General features: G+C 47.0%; 1 protein-coding gene across 1 annotated transcript; it reads right to left on the reverse strand.

The window, feature by feature from the left end:
• Positions 1-429: 429 nt before the first annotated feature.
• LOC311374826 (triple functional domain protein-like) lies at positions 430-12,844 on the reverse strand (the record flags this gene model as incomplete). The annotated part of the gene is made up of 14 exons (XM_084490582.1): positions 430-569; positions 2,381-2,482; positions 3,068-3,258; positions 4,363-4,474; positions 4,961-5,053; positions 5,404-5,493; positions 5,687-5,756; positions 6,213-6,322; positions 6,935-7,001; positions 8,246-8,361; positions 9,045-9,239; positions 9,989-10,111; positions 12,091-12,206; positions 12,730-12,844. Coding segments are annotated over 14 exons (1,640 nt in total), but the record flags the coding sequence as incomplete, so codon positions are not given.
• Positions 12,845-13,577: the final 733 nt, after the last annotated feature.

Below are 13,577 nucleotides of genomic sequence, written 5' to 3' on the forward strand. Positions count from 1 at the left end.
TCCTCCTCCTCATCTTCATCATCATTATCATCCTCATCCTCCTCCTCCTCATCTTCATCATCATTATCATCCTCATCTTCATCACAATTATCATTATCATCTTCATCATCCTCCTCATCCTCAGTTTTATTCATGTGCTCAAAGAAACAGAACAAAAGATTAAGCAACATAAATGTGAACAATAACCTTCTCAAATATGCATGGAATATGCATGCAACATCTTTCTGTCATTAGACCCCATCCTCTTTTTATTTTCCACTTTCATACTATGATAAAAACCACATGGACATCTGCGTTGAGCCCTTCTAAACCAATCACATCCGTCGTTTATATTCCAGGCTTGACTCCCTGAGCAGCCTATCATTCTGTCTGGATGCTGTCTCCTTAAGTGAGTTTATGGCTCACTGGGGGGGGGGGGGGTGTCTGTACCGTCTGCCTTTGTGTTTGGCCGTGGTGGCCTTGGGCATGTGGATGGGCTCCTTCAGCGCCCCCCGCAGGTGGATGGTCCGCTCCTGGATCACCTCCCGGATGTGTTTGATCCAGTCCTGCTTGTTCTCGATGCTGGACGCCTGTGGGTGGGGACAGACGGCGTTAGGACTGCTCTGGGATCTGCATCCCCCCCCCCAGCGTATTACGTGTACATCCTGACTCCTGCCTGCCGGCCTGCCCTGGCGTCGGGCCTGTTGCTGAGAGGAGCGGGTGATGCTGCCACACTCTTATTGTGAACGCCACAGCCGTGGAGGGGAATCTCACACTGTCTCACACTCTCCAGGGTGTTTTGGAGAGTGTGCGATTGTTGTTGTTTAAACCCTCTCCCCCCTGTCAGACTGTCCCGTCACCATTAGGAGTGGGTGATGCTGCCACGCTCTTATTGTGAAAGGGACAGCTGGAGGAGAATGGATGTCTAACTCTCCCCCCCCCTTGTCCTACGGTCCCACCTATCCGTTTGTGCTGCTGGCTCCTTCCCCACCATGTGTTCCTGCTGGCGGTCTATATACCTTTATTACCGCAGCTGAGGATAAAGTGACTCACTTCATCTGTCCCTATCGCCTCACCTTCACCCTGACGAGACTATATCTGTGATGGAACCAACATAACAAAGTAAACAAACATCCGCAAGACGCGGCGACCGGCGACCGGCAGAGAGGCGGGGTAACCGTCGTGGGGACATTAACCGCCGTGATGTTAACGCGTCTGAAGGGTTACGTGAGTGAGTTGTCTAATTAGCATAAGACTGGGTTCCCACGTCTCCTGACGCTTCTCGGCATGGCAACCAGCGGCGCAAAGGGCTGTGGCGTTATGCAACCAGTCAAATCAGGATAGCCATCGCAGCTTATATAAGGCCGCCGGCTGACGGTGCAGGAAGGGTCTCGAGCGTTGATATGCTTGTGTTTTTATTAAGCACACGCCACGTACACAAACGCACGCCCACGCACGTACACAGACCGATGTGAACCCTGAAACACAGATTCACCCGGTGTGTGTGTGTGTGTGTGTGTGTGTGTGTGTGTGTGTGTGTGTGTGTGTGTGTGTGTGTGTTTGCGTGTGTGCATGCGTGATTGCGTGTGTGCATGCGTGTGTGTGCGTGTGTTTGCGTGCGTGCGTGTGTGTGTGTTTGCGTGTGTGCATGCGTGATTGCGTGTGTGCATGCGTGTGTGTGTGTGTGTGTGTGTTTGCGTGCGTGTGTGCGTGTGTGGTTGCGTGTGTGCATGTGTGATTGCGTGTGTGCGAGCGTGTGTGTGGTTGTGTGTGTGTGTGTGTGTACTTCTTGTGTTATGGACGAGCTTGGTGTTCTGACCCAGCGATTGCTACGCCAAGATTGTGTGGTGAACAAAGCAGCAGGACCAAAAGTTGACGTCTCCCAGAGACAATGTGGAGGAAGTGAAGCTTTCTCTCCAAACAATGCGACTGCAGTGCAGTCGATCAACTTGAAAAGAGAAGCAAACGCAGACGCCGAGTGTTCACTCGAACAACAACGAGTGGAGCTATGAAACATCGGTTCTCTGCACTGAAATGAACAGGAAATGAAAACCCAGAGAGGACGTTTCCATCACACTGGTCAGATTCATGAATGGAAGAGCAGATTCGTGAATCAAACCTTGATGCCAATATCTTACCGCAAAAGAAATCCGCAAAAACCCCAGGGCAAAAAGGGCTAAACCATGAGATGGAACACGTTAGACTCGATAGGAGCTGTGATGGTGTATTAAACACACAAAATATGGCAAAAGTGGTGAGAGTTATCCTGCGTGTGCAATCCCCTGCCATGTTAACTTGGAATACCTGTGATCTAAGGCAAGAACACCACATTTCCCCCTTAAATCCCTTCATGTGCTTGCCATGCATGTGATGCATGTAATGTTGCCATGTCATGTCATACCTTGAGCACGATCTTGTTGTCGGAGGTGGGGGTCCGTCCCACCCAGAGAGCAAACTTGCAGGGGTCCCCCTCCACGTGCTCCGTCACTCCCAGCTCCGAAGTCTGCCGTCGGGAGGATGGGGGAGAAACAGATTAGAAAGAGGTTCATGACACAGCCATGCCCGACTGGACTAATCCCCATTCAGGAGTCCTGCCCCAGCCACACACACCACCAGGGTGACTTCCCCCTGGCTCAGTTGTCATTATGGGGCAGCATTTGCTCAGGAGGTAGAGCGGGTAGACTTGTAACCGGAAGGTTGCTAGTTCACTCCCCGGCTCCGTCGACTGCTCCCGAAGAGCTGGCCGTCGCCTTACATGGTTGACGCCACCGTCGGTGTGTGAACGTGTGCATGAATGGGTGAATGTCAAGCAATAATTGTAAAGCACTTTGAGTGGCCACTGGTTAGAGAAGCGGCATATAAATGTAGTCCATTTACCATGTACCGTTATGACATTTACTTTTGGTTTTGTGTTTATTTTGCCCCTCTCACTGCATCTACTTCAGTGTTGCAAGTACAGCAGCGTGTAACAGAGCAGACCTAGCATTTGACCGCGACACTCTCCTCAATGGAAAGAGTCAGACGACCAAGCACACCAGTTTCGTCTCATCTCATAGGGTAGCGTTATCCAAGAGAGCTTTCAACGTACAAACATCTTGCTCTTGTAGAGGTATTTGCTGTGTCCGTTGGAGTCCTTGACCTCCTTGCTGAAGACCAGGGACATCTCGAACAGGAAGAGGTGGCGCTCCCGGCCCTTGCGGATCAGGGTCTTGGGGTCCCACACCTGGAAGGACTCCTGCAGGATCAGCTCCCCCTGGGAGTCGATGTTCCCGTCGAAGCCTGCGGACGGGACAAGGCGGGAAGGACACAAATACACACGCACACACACACACACACACACACATACACGCAAGTCAATTGTCGTCCGATTCACACAAATTATACTCAAGACAAATGATTCAAACCACACCCAAAAAGACTTTTGGATTTGAATGAAACTGAATTAAGATGAAATTCATTAGAAACTAAACTACGATGAAAATAAAAGATACATAAATACATTAGTGATGATGTTCAATATCATGCAGTAATGTTAGGATTAACCCTTAAACACATCCATATGAAGTTAGACAGCCTTTTTTCATCTGAGACACAGTGCCAAGATGAGTCAGTTTTAACAGACCCATGATTTTGCCTAAAGAAGTGCAGAGAGGCTCAGACTGATTCAGAACTCTGCTGCTAGGCTTCTGACAAAACAAAGAGCAGAGAACATATCAAGGCAGTCTTAACTGCTCTGCACGGGCTGTGTGGTTTAGAATCGCCTCAAAGTCCTTCTTACCGTGGATTAGGTTACCTCAGGAGATCTTTAAGCGCCAGTTAAAAGCCTATCCCTTCAACTAAGCTTTTAATTATCATTTTGTAAGACAAATGAAAAGCCTTTAATTTGCAATTTAGCCATGCTTCTTCCCTCTGCCGTTTTATTGTATTGATGAATTTTGTTTTAGTTTTTGTTTATAATATGCAGTGGGCTTTTCTTTATTTTGCGCTTTATTAGCACTTTGAGCTACATTCTTATCCACTAATGATGCTATATAAATAAAGCCTAATATTATTAAAGAATTGCTTTATAACCTTAATAAGCATTAACGAATGAATGCACGCAAATAACATGTAACAAGCAAAAATATTCTCATTATATCAATGAAACAGATGACACTTGACAGAAAGCTGAACATTTGATGTCTCTATATGTGTGTGTGTTGTTATGTATATAGGTGGAGGGTGAGGTGGGGGTATATGTGTGTGTTGTTATGTATATAGGTGGAGGGTGAGGTGGAGGTATATGTGTGTGTTGTTATGTATATAGGTGGAGGGTGAGGTGGGGGTATATGTGTGTGTTGTTATGTATATAGGTGGAGGGTGAGGTGGGGGTGCAGCACCCACCGTCCAGCATGGAGAGGTGCATGGCATCGTTGGCCCTCTTGGGGACGCTGAGCATGACCTCCAGGCCGTCCTTGATCTCCCCCTTCCCCTCCTCGCAGCAGGTCAGGAGCTCCTGGACACGCAGAACACACACACACAAGCACACGCTGTTGTATACTTTCCTTTCTAACAACACTTGAGTACACCTTTAAACTTGAACACTTTTATGTTTGCTTTAGCTTTCTGCCGAATCTTAAAAATACATTGCACTTTTAACTTTTGCACTGTTACTACAATGCCTTTTTTTTTTACTTTGTCTTTATTTTATTTTATTTGTCTATTTTATTTTATTGTTTCAGTTTATTGTGTGACAATGTTTTTATGTGAAGCACTTTGAGTCTGCCTTGTGTATGAAAAGTGCTATATAAATAAAGTTGCCTTGCCTACAAAAGTGTGAGTTGTGCTGGAGTTGTGCTGGCCAATGAATAAAGTAGTCTGGTTTTCATTGTTTCATTCTTTTAAATTATCATTGTTATTTTTGTTCATCAACAAAATGGCAGACATTGTGTTGTGTTTTTGGTTGCTGTGTTTCTAGCGTTGTGCTCCGGGTCCGGTATACCTTGAGAAGCAGCTGATACTTTGTGATCCGCTGCACTGGTTTGATGAGGTAAGACGAGATAGAGTTGGCGAGCCTGTGTCTCTGCTGGATCTCCTGTTCCCGTCACCAACCCCGGAACATAAAGAGAAAGAAAGAGCATTTCAACAAATAAGACTACGTAAGAAGAGGTGCAAAATAATCCTAATAATAAGTCATTGAATTAGGACCAGCCACCTTACAAAGAATGAGGTCTCACGCGCTAGCAACACAAAAAGATGCTATTCAATGCATCGCAGAACTCGAGTGCGTTGGCATTTACAGAGCTATGATTAATATTCGCTACGCAACAGAAGCCTTCCGCAGAAGGAGTAAAGTGCTTTGTGAGGCCAACTTTAACCTGTGTTTCTTGATTTAGCTTCAAACAGCCTTTCTTTAGTCTTGTCGATGACTAGTCGGTCACTTACGTCGAAATAGGGTCCAGCGTGTTCCAGGATGAGCTGAGTGGAGTCAGGCTTGTTTTTACAGTAGTTGACGTACATCTGGAACTTGTCCGCCTGGGCAGGTGGTAAACATAAGAGATGAATCTAACTTTCGATACACAGCATGTCAAGGATGAATGCCAACGTTGAGTTTAAAAGACAAGCAGGATCGTATCACGGTTGAGCAGTTAGCTTATATTCCCTGTCATAGGTAAACCTAAAGAACAAAGTTGGACCATGAGAGTTATAGATGGGGTTTCTCTGTTACCCAGGTGACGAAACAATGGCCCACATCTTCGGGCAGCTGCTCGTATTTCTCCAACTCCTTTAGGAAGATACTGCAGGAATAAAAGGAAAACATCGTATATTTGGTCGATTAGGTCTCTTTTGGTAGATGTAGGAAAGGACAAATCTGAATGGATTTCTGGCGAACTAGGAGCCAAGGACTATTAGGTATTGAGTAGTTTAGTTTGAAAACAGTTATTTTTGTGGATTTTAATTGAAATCTTTTACGAGTGTTCTTCATTGAATTGAGTTGTTATATACTGTTCCACTCAAGTCTAAATGCTGATAAAAATGTAAATGATGCCACATTTGTTGTTCGGTGACTAATGCTTATGACTCATCTGCCTTACGCAAGAGTTTAAGCATGTAGAAGGAGTAAAAACGACTTCCCTGTTAAGACACTTCAAACATTACGTCTGATCATGCGGCACAACGCACACTGTGACGCCAGTTGTAGTTCAAGGGTCAGCAAAACGCTTGTTTTTAGTGACGCGGCCATTTCTACTGACTTGTGGTGGAACTCGTAGAGGTCCTGCATGTTGCCGAAGATGATGTGCTCTTTGTTGATGATCCCTGGTGGGATCTCCTCCACGCCGCTGGTCATCTCCCACAGGTACGTCTGGACACGAGGAAGGAGAGGACAACCGTCAGCATCTTTGTAGTCCTTTGGACTTCAATTTAATGAGGACAATATATAGAAAATGTACGATCAGGTGATAATTAAAACTCATTTTTTGGGGGGGGGATTTACGTTTAACAGCTGTATTACATATCTATTACATGTATTCATCACGGCTTTGTAAAATATTTGATTCTGATTGGTCAAAAAGGGTATTTAGCGGTCTGTTCATTCTGGACAGACTGCTATGAATAACCGACCGTTGCTATGGACACTATTTCCAAACATATTTTTAACACATAGCGAGTTTAATACACTGATTTAAAAAGTCAATCAATGTAATAAATCTTTATTGTTATATTTAGTTTCAAATGATTGATTCCTTTAGTCAATACCCATGGTATAAGCTGGATAATGCACAGCAAGCCGGATATTATTGCTAAATCATAATTCCTCTCAATAGTTTTCTCTTTTTTTCGGTGTTGGTTTTTGAGCAGGGCGGTTAAGTCGTTGAGCTGATGGGGATTTGGCTGCTTTGTTCTAGCCCCGTGTGTGTGTGTATTCGTCCGGTGCATTTGTGTGTTTGAAGCGGAGACGCGGCGCGACGCTCACATCCATGCACTCCCGCAGGTCTCTGACGTAGGTCTTCTCTGTCTGGATCAGCTCTGCCATGATGAACCTGAACAGACCGCCACATTGTTAGAGCGCACAAAGGCCTCCCTCAAAGCTTACCGTTACCGCAAACAAAATCCATATTCACAGATTTTTTTTTTTTTGGAATTATCAACCACAAAACAGAAAGACGAACGAAAACAAACGAGGCAAACACAAAGCCAAAAAAAAAGGCAACCGTGACTCAACCGGTCACTTGTTGAGTCAAATGTCCGCGCGTTGACTCCCCGCTTACGCGCGCGTCTCCGCAGAGCGAGCCTCCGCTTTTGTACGACGCGCGACTGGGGAAGGCGGTGCGCTCTATAATGACATTCGGTGCCAATGGCGCCGTATTCTCCGGAGGTCACTTAACCCGCTTAGCACTCCCTTCACACGGCAGCAGCACCGAAAGAAAACCAAGAGAAGAAGGAGATAATGGTCTGGTGGGGGGGGGGGGCCCGTGTACACAACAACAGTCCAGCCGCGTCCAACCTCATTATCTTGCCCTCCCGTTGTTGTGCTGTGTTTTGTAAAGGGCGAGTGCGAAGCTGATTGTGTCGTCCACCAAACAAACACACACACATACACACACACACACACACACACATGCGTTGGCGATAATGGCCGGCGTGTGTGTGTGCGCGTGTGCGTGTTTGAGTTTGTTTGGTGGACTCTGAACGAGGGAAAGAAGTAAAAACATTCTAAATGATAACAGGGACGCTCCTTTGATCCACACGGGCAAATTCACACTCCCTGTGGTCTTAATGATCCCCGGGTCCCCGTGAACAAAGGTCAGGGGCACGGTCTAGGAACTGTGGAGACCCCCGCGCCAACACCAGGCACCCTAACCCACTAGAGAGGGACGGGAGAGTGCTCGCTAAGTGATTAAAATGATAATATCAGTGATCCCTGGAAGTGTGTGAAGGCTGTCCCCAAGATACAATCCCCAAAGGCACACTAAGATGAGTTCAAGGAAGAGTCGTTCCATATGGCTAATTGTTATTTCATTCATTCTCAAGTGAATATCTTAATGGTGAGGTTGGACAGTAAGGAAACGTAATTATATCCTAATGATAACGGTTAGTATATACAAACACAAACACTGTCAGAGTTCCACAGAGTGCATGTGAGCGCACATGAGCGTGAGTGATTATATGTGAGTATGTGCGTGTGCATTTGAGTGTGTGTGTGTGTGTGTGTGTGTGTGAGTGTGTGTGTGCGAGTGCACGTGAGTGTGTGTGTGTGTGTGTGTGCGACCGCCGCATTACGCACTCTTTTCTGCGGGCGGACTTCCTCTTCTCCTCGTTGAGGTCGTGGGCGGCGTCCCTCAGCTTGACCTCTGACCCCGGGGCGCTGGCGGGGATGATGTCGAGCTGGAGGTCCTTGCTCTGGGGACGGAGGGGGGACAGCCACCACAGCGGGTCAGTGGGAGCCCGAGCTCGTACGTGTAGACAAAATGCGTTTGTAGTTTGGATGGTCACCATTTATTTTAACTTTGTGTTGTGAATTAACAGTACAACAAAGGTAAGGCCGGGTAACGCTGTGTTAATGTCGGAGCCATCAGTCAGCAAGCGCTCAGTGAAAGGTGCTGTGAAATATCGGTTAGGAGTTGACTATGGACCAATACTTTATTAATCCCGAAAGGAAATTGGGTTGTCACAGCAGCATTATAAAAAGAAAGAGGTTAAGGTACCGATAGTAAAATTGACCAAATTGGTATTTACATTCAGAATCATAACATGTACATATATATAATAAGGGGTAAGCAAACATCCGTTTTAAGTAGGAGAACAATCGTGTTCGCAAAAAAGCGTGTTCAAGTAGCAGATCTCTTGTACATCAGGGTTAGAGAGTATAACAGAGTATTTCCACTGTCCAACATTGTCACACACTTTTAGTAAAAGATAACAGGGAAAGGTTCCCCAAAAACCTTGTTCGAACCCAACCGAACCGTGTTCAACCTAAAGAAGTGATTCAGGAGTTTCCTTCCCGTCGTTCAAACGACACACACACAAAAGAGGCCAGTCAGACAAGGGAGCAGTTAAAGGGGAGGCCGGGGGGGGTGACTCACAGCCTTGTTGGAGTCTGAGGAGATGCCCAGCGCTGACTCCAGACAGCCCCGGTACTTGTCCATGCGCATGGAGAAGTCCCGGTAGCGCTTATCCACGGACGCCACCCATTTCTTGATCTCCACCGCGTGGGCGTGGCCCTTGTCGCAGAAGCCGTCGGCCAGCTGGATCAGCAGCTTCACGCGCTCTTTGGTTTGCTGTGGGCGGCCCACGGTGGCGAGAGACATAGACACGCACGCACCCAGAGAGGGGGAGAGAGAGAGAGAGAGAGAGAGAGAGAGAGAGAGAGAGAGAGAGAGAGAGAGAGAGAGAGAGAGAACGACAGAGAGACAGAGAGACAGAGAGAGAGAGGAACGGTGGTACAAAGTGTTGGCATAGCAGTGAGACGAAAAAAGAGGAGAGAGAGAGAGAGAGAGAGAGAAACAGGGAGATGGGTTAACAAAAGGTAGAGAGATACAGAGAGAGAGCGAGAGAGAGAGAGAGAGAGGGGAGAGAGACAGACACACGGACAGGGTTAACGTTTGGTTTGGTTACAGGGAGAAGTACAATAGATCTTTCTGTTATAACACAGTGGCATACAAACAGCGGTGGGGCCGGACAATACGGCCTGCCCTGGGTCCGGGCCAACGGGTGGAGAGGCTGAACCAAATAGGCCCGTCTCAACACAATGCATCTGCATGGCGCACAATGCAGCGACATGGACACACAAACTCCTACTGTGAACGGCGCACACTTTACAAACACACTTTGATACGCGCATACGAACAAACTGCTGCCAGCACGCCACGTTTTTTGTTTTTTTTATGACATGGGAGACAATTAAACACACACCCACACATGCACGCACATGCGCACACACACACACACACACACACACACACACAAAGCACATCCACACACACACACAAACACACACACACACACACACACACACACACACACACACCTTGGCTGTGATCTGGAAGTCCTCGTGTTCTTTCAGCAGCTCCTGGGTGTGGTGGATGCTGGAGCCCGTGGAGGTGTGTGTGGACAGGTAGAAGTCTCCCGTGTCGTGGATCCACTCCAGCGCCTGGGGGCCGAGAGAGAGAGAGAGAGGGGGGGGGGGGGGGGTGAGATGGTTCATACGTTCAGGGTTTAACCCTTTAACACCGAGGGGACTTTATTAATTACGCAACTAAGAAAATTCAATTATATTTAGCGCTACGGTTTCTCAATCGTGGAAGCCAAATAAAACCCACTTCTGATGCCGCTGGATTAAAGCATCAAGCTGAATGACTGCTGAATCTGCTGAATAAAAATGAGTTGCAGCCAATTTTGGATTGATTTAAGAGTTGTTCGCTAGCAGAAGAAAACTCTCTTTCAGGCAAAAAAAGGTCTGAAATGGAGAAAAAATATGCAGGCAGAGAAACATGGACTTCTGCACACAGTTAGTCGAATGGTGTTTCTCATTTCCGTCTAAAACTGTGAGACCCTAAAGCTATGGAATACAAACATCCGTGAAAAACTCAATCAAATCCAATTACCCACTCGTTGCCCTATTATTATTATTTGTCCTTGCTTTCAGCGCAGTGTGCTCTACTTCCTATGTGGGGTAACAGGTGAGTGACTTATTGGCTGGCAGTGACATAAAGAGACCAATCAAACACAGGGAGGAAGAGAGGACGAGCAAGAACTTTGGGCCCTGGGGGTAAAACCTGGATATCCCTAGAATAGCCATGTCCTAGAAACCCTGACGTAATGTGATTGGTTGCTGCGAGTTCCGAGGTGCCTGCCACAGTACCGCGTCTGGGCCACTAGGGGGCGCAAACTACCCGATGTTTCACCAATCCAGACACTTTTTTTTCCTCTCTTTTCACAGCTGGTGAGATTCAGAAGGATACCGCACCGACCCAATTTTAGTAAATAAATCCATAAACAAACAATTTGGAGTTGACAAATTAAAAAAAAGCACACACCTGACAACAAGTTGGATTTAACTCAGATTTAACTCAGATACTTTTCTGTTTAGTGCGCAGGTGCCTGAAAATAAAAGCTTTTTAAGGTGCACCTGAAAACATCAAGCAACATTACATCCATTAGTTTACCTCCATACGTTGTCATCTATCCATACGTTCTCATTCATCTAAAAGGCGACGGAACTCAACATACATTACACTTTGATTTTGGAACAGAAATGTTCTTTACCATGTTGTGTTTTTCCGTGGAGGGAAATATTGCAGGTTTGGGAGTTGGGGGGGGGGGGGGGGGGTGGTGGGGAGTGCTCTGTAATAAGCAGAGCGTTGAGGTATCTAGGGTGTGTAATCACAGCAGCTCCAGACAGTCTTTGCGGACGGTCTCCCTGTCAGGCGGTCTGCATGGCTTCCCATACACTTTGCACACCGCCTCATTACATAAGTATGGAAGGCCCAACGCAGGGCGAAAACAAACGCTGCGGACGACGAGGGGGGGGGGGGGGGCTTTGAAAAGGAAAACACAGCGAAAGGGTCACGTGATCAACTCTCAACAGAGATCTGTTTTTGTCCGCAGGGTTTCTCGTGTTTAATTCACAGCTACTGTAGCTCAGGGCTGAATGTAGACTTGTGTTGTGTTTCACTGAGTTTATCTCAAACAGGCAGGCGTGACACAATGGGGCTGGGGGGGTAATAAAGTGGTACAGCTGTATGTATGAGTGTTGTGGACAGTATAAGTGGTAGTAGAGTAGTTCTGTTTAGGACTTTTGGCAGAGAAATAAATACAGCATAAAGGGAAGCATTATGAACCTATACATACAATTAAGTACACACACAGATACAGATACACACAAATACACACACACACAATTGCAAACATTGACACACAAAAACAGTTACACACACACACACACACACACACACACACACACAAACAGTAACACACACACACACACACACACACACACACACACAGTTGCAAAGACACACACACACACACACACACACACACACACACACACACACACAAAAACACACACACACACACACACACACACACACACACACACACACACACACACACACGCAGTGGGCCCACCTGTTTGGCGCTGCGCTCAAACACCACGTATTGCTGACACTGGTCCAGCCTCCTCTTCCTCATGGTCCAGAAGTGGAGCACCCTGTTCTCCCGCTGCAGCAGCTCGTTGAGGATGTCTAAGAAAAGCAGGACCACACCCCGAGGGGAGAGACCAAATAAACACAAACCCGGAGCACGCAGATCGCCCTGACGCAGTACTACAGTAAGAAGGTGACTAACAGAAAAAACTCAGCTCAGGAATACGATACGCTTTACTAAACGACTGGATACCGCTTTGAAGTCGGCTCTGTGTGAGGTCGACCAGCTCTTAAATCACTTCAACGACATAACATCAACATCAACAGCTCAACATTAAGCACATTAGGTGGATGAAGCTGTTACTGTTACTTATTAAATCTGTTTTTATCCATTACTGCCTTTTATTTCTTGGCTTGACTGGCAAACCGATACTCCGTGTGGCTTTTAATGATGAACTACTCTCATTATGGGAGAGAGCAATGATTTTTTTATTTGACATATTGCCGAAGCGTGAATCCGAAAGTGGGAGATGGATTTTACGTTGCCAGTGGCTGGCCGAGGGCAAGGGCAGCCTCTGCAGGTTTGACTTCAGGGTAAAACCAGGAGCTGGGTCCAACTTACTCTTGACCTGCGTCTCGGGGGCCTTGACGTGGGACAGCATGCCCGGCATGTTGACGCTGTTCCGGTGGAGGTACTTGAGGAAGACGTCCGCGTTGCGGCGGGCCAGCGTACAGGCCTGTCCGTCACATAGGAGGTAAACGTTGGATAGAGGTCAGAGGTCACAACGGGAGAGAGGTGGTGAGAGAGGTCACCGAGGCAGAAGGGGAGAAGGAGTCTGAGACCGTCAGGTGGAACCTCTCTTCCCGCGCCCGTATGTGAAGAATAACGAATCGGGTCACACACTCGTTGCATCTCAGAGCTCTTAGCCATAGGGGGCAGCATAGCGTAGCTCGGAGACTGCTGGGCAGAAGTCGATGGGTTCCCTCCCTCCCTCCTACCTTCCTGTCCGCAGCCTAACCTAATCCGTTCCCCCAGTCAGACGCCCGACCTTGACCTGCTCTTTAAAGACCTGCATCTGAATTCACCTTTGGATAAAAGCTATGATTTGCTACCGAATAGCTATGCTCGGCATGCAAAAGGTCATGGTATTCTGTCGTTTCTGGTGGTATCCATCTTGTATTCTGCGCACCCCTTCTGATTTATGATTACCCAGCACTTGTAGGCTATAACCCACTAGAGTGTGGAACCTCAGAAATAAGCAATTTAAAAAGTGTTGTGGAAATCAAATAGAGATTCACTCTATCTGTCCGCAAGGTCACTAACACAAATAACCACAAATGAAACCTTGTATTTCTGCTTCATAAGGCTCATCTGCACTCATGTTGTGCAGCAATATAACTTATTTGTAGCTAGTCCTATTTTGACTGCTTGCTTAAAATGCTCTCAGCCTCACTGGACACGCATCGCAC

This window comes from Micromesistius poutassou, assembly GCF_964030765.1.
Source record: "Micromesistius poutassou genome assembly, contig: SCAFFOLD_5926, whole genome shotgun sequence".
Taxonomy (NCBI): Eukaryota; Metazoa; Chordata; class Actinopteri; order Gadiformes; family Gadidae; genus Micromesistius; species Micromesistius poutassou.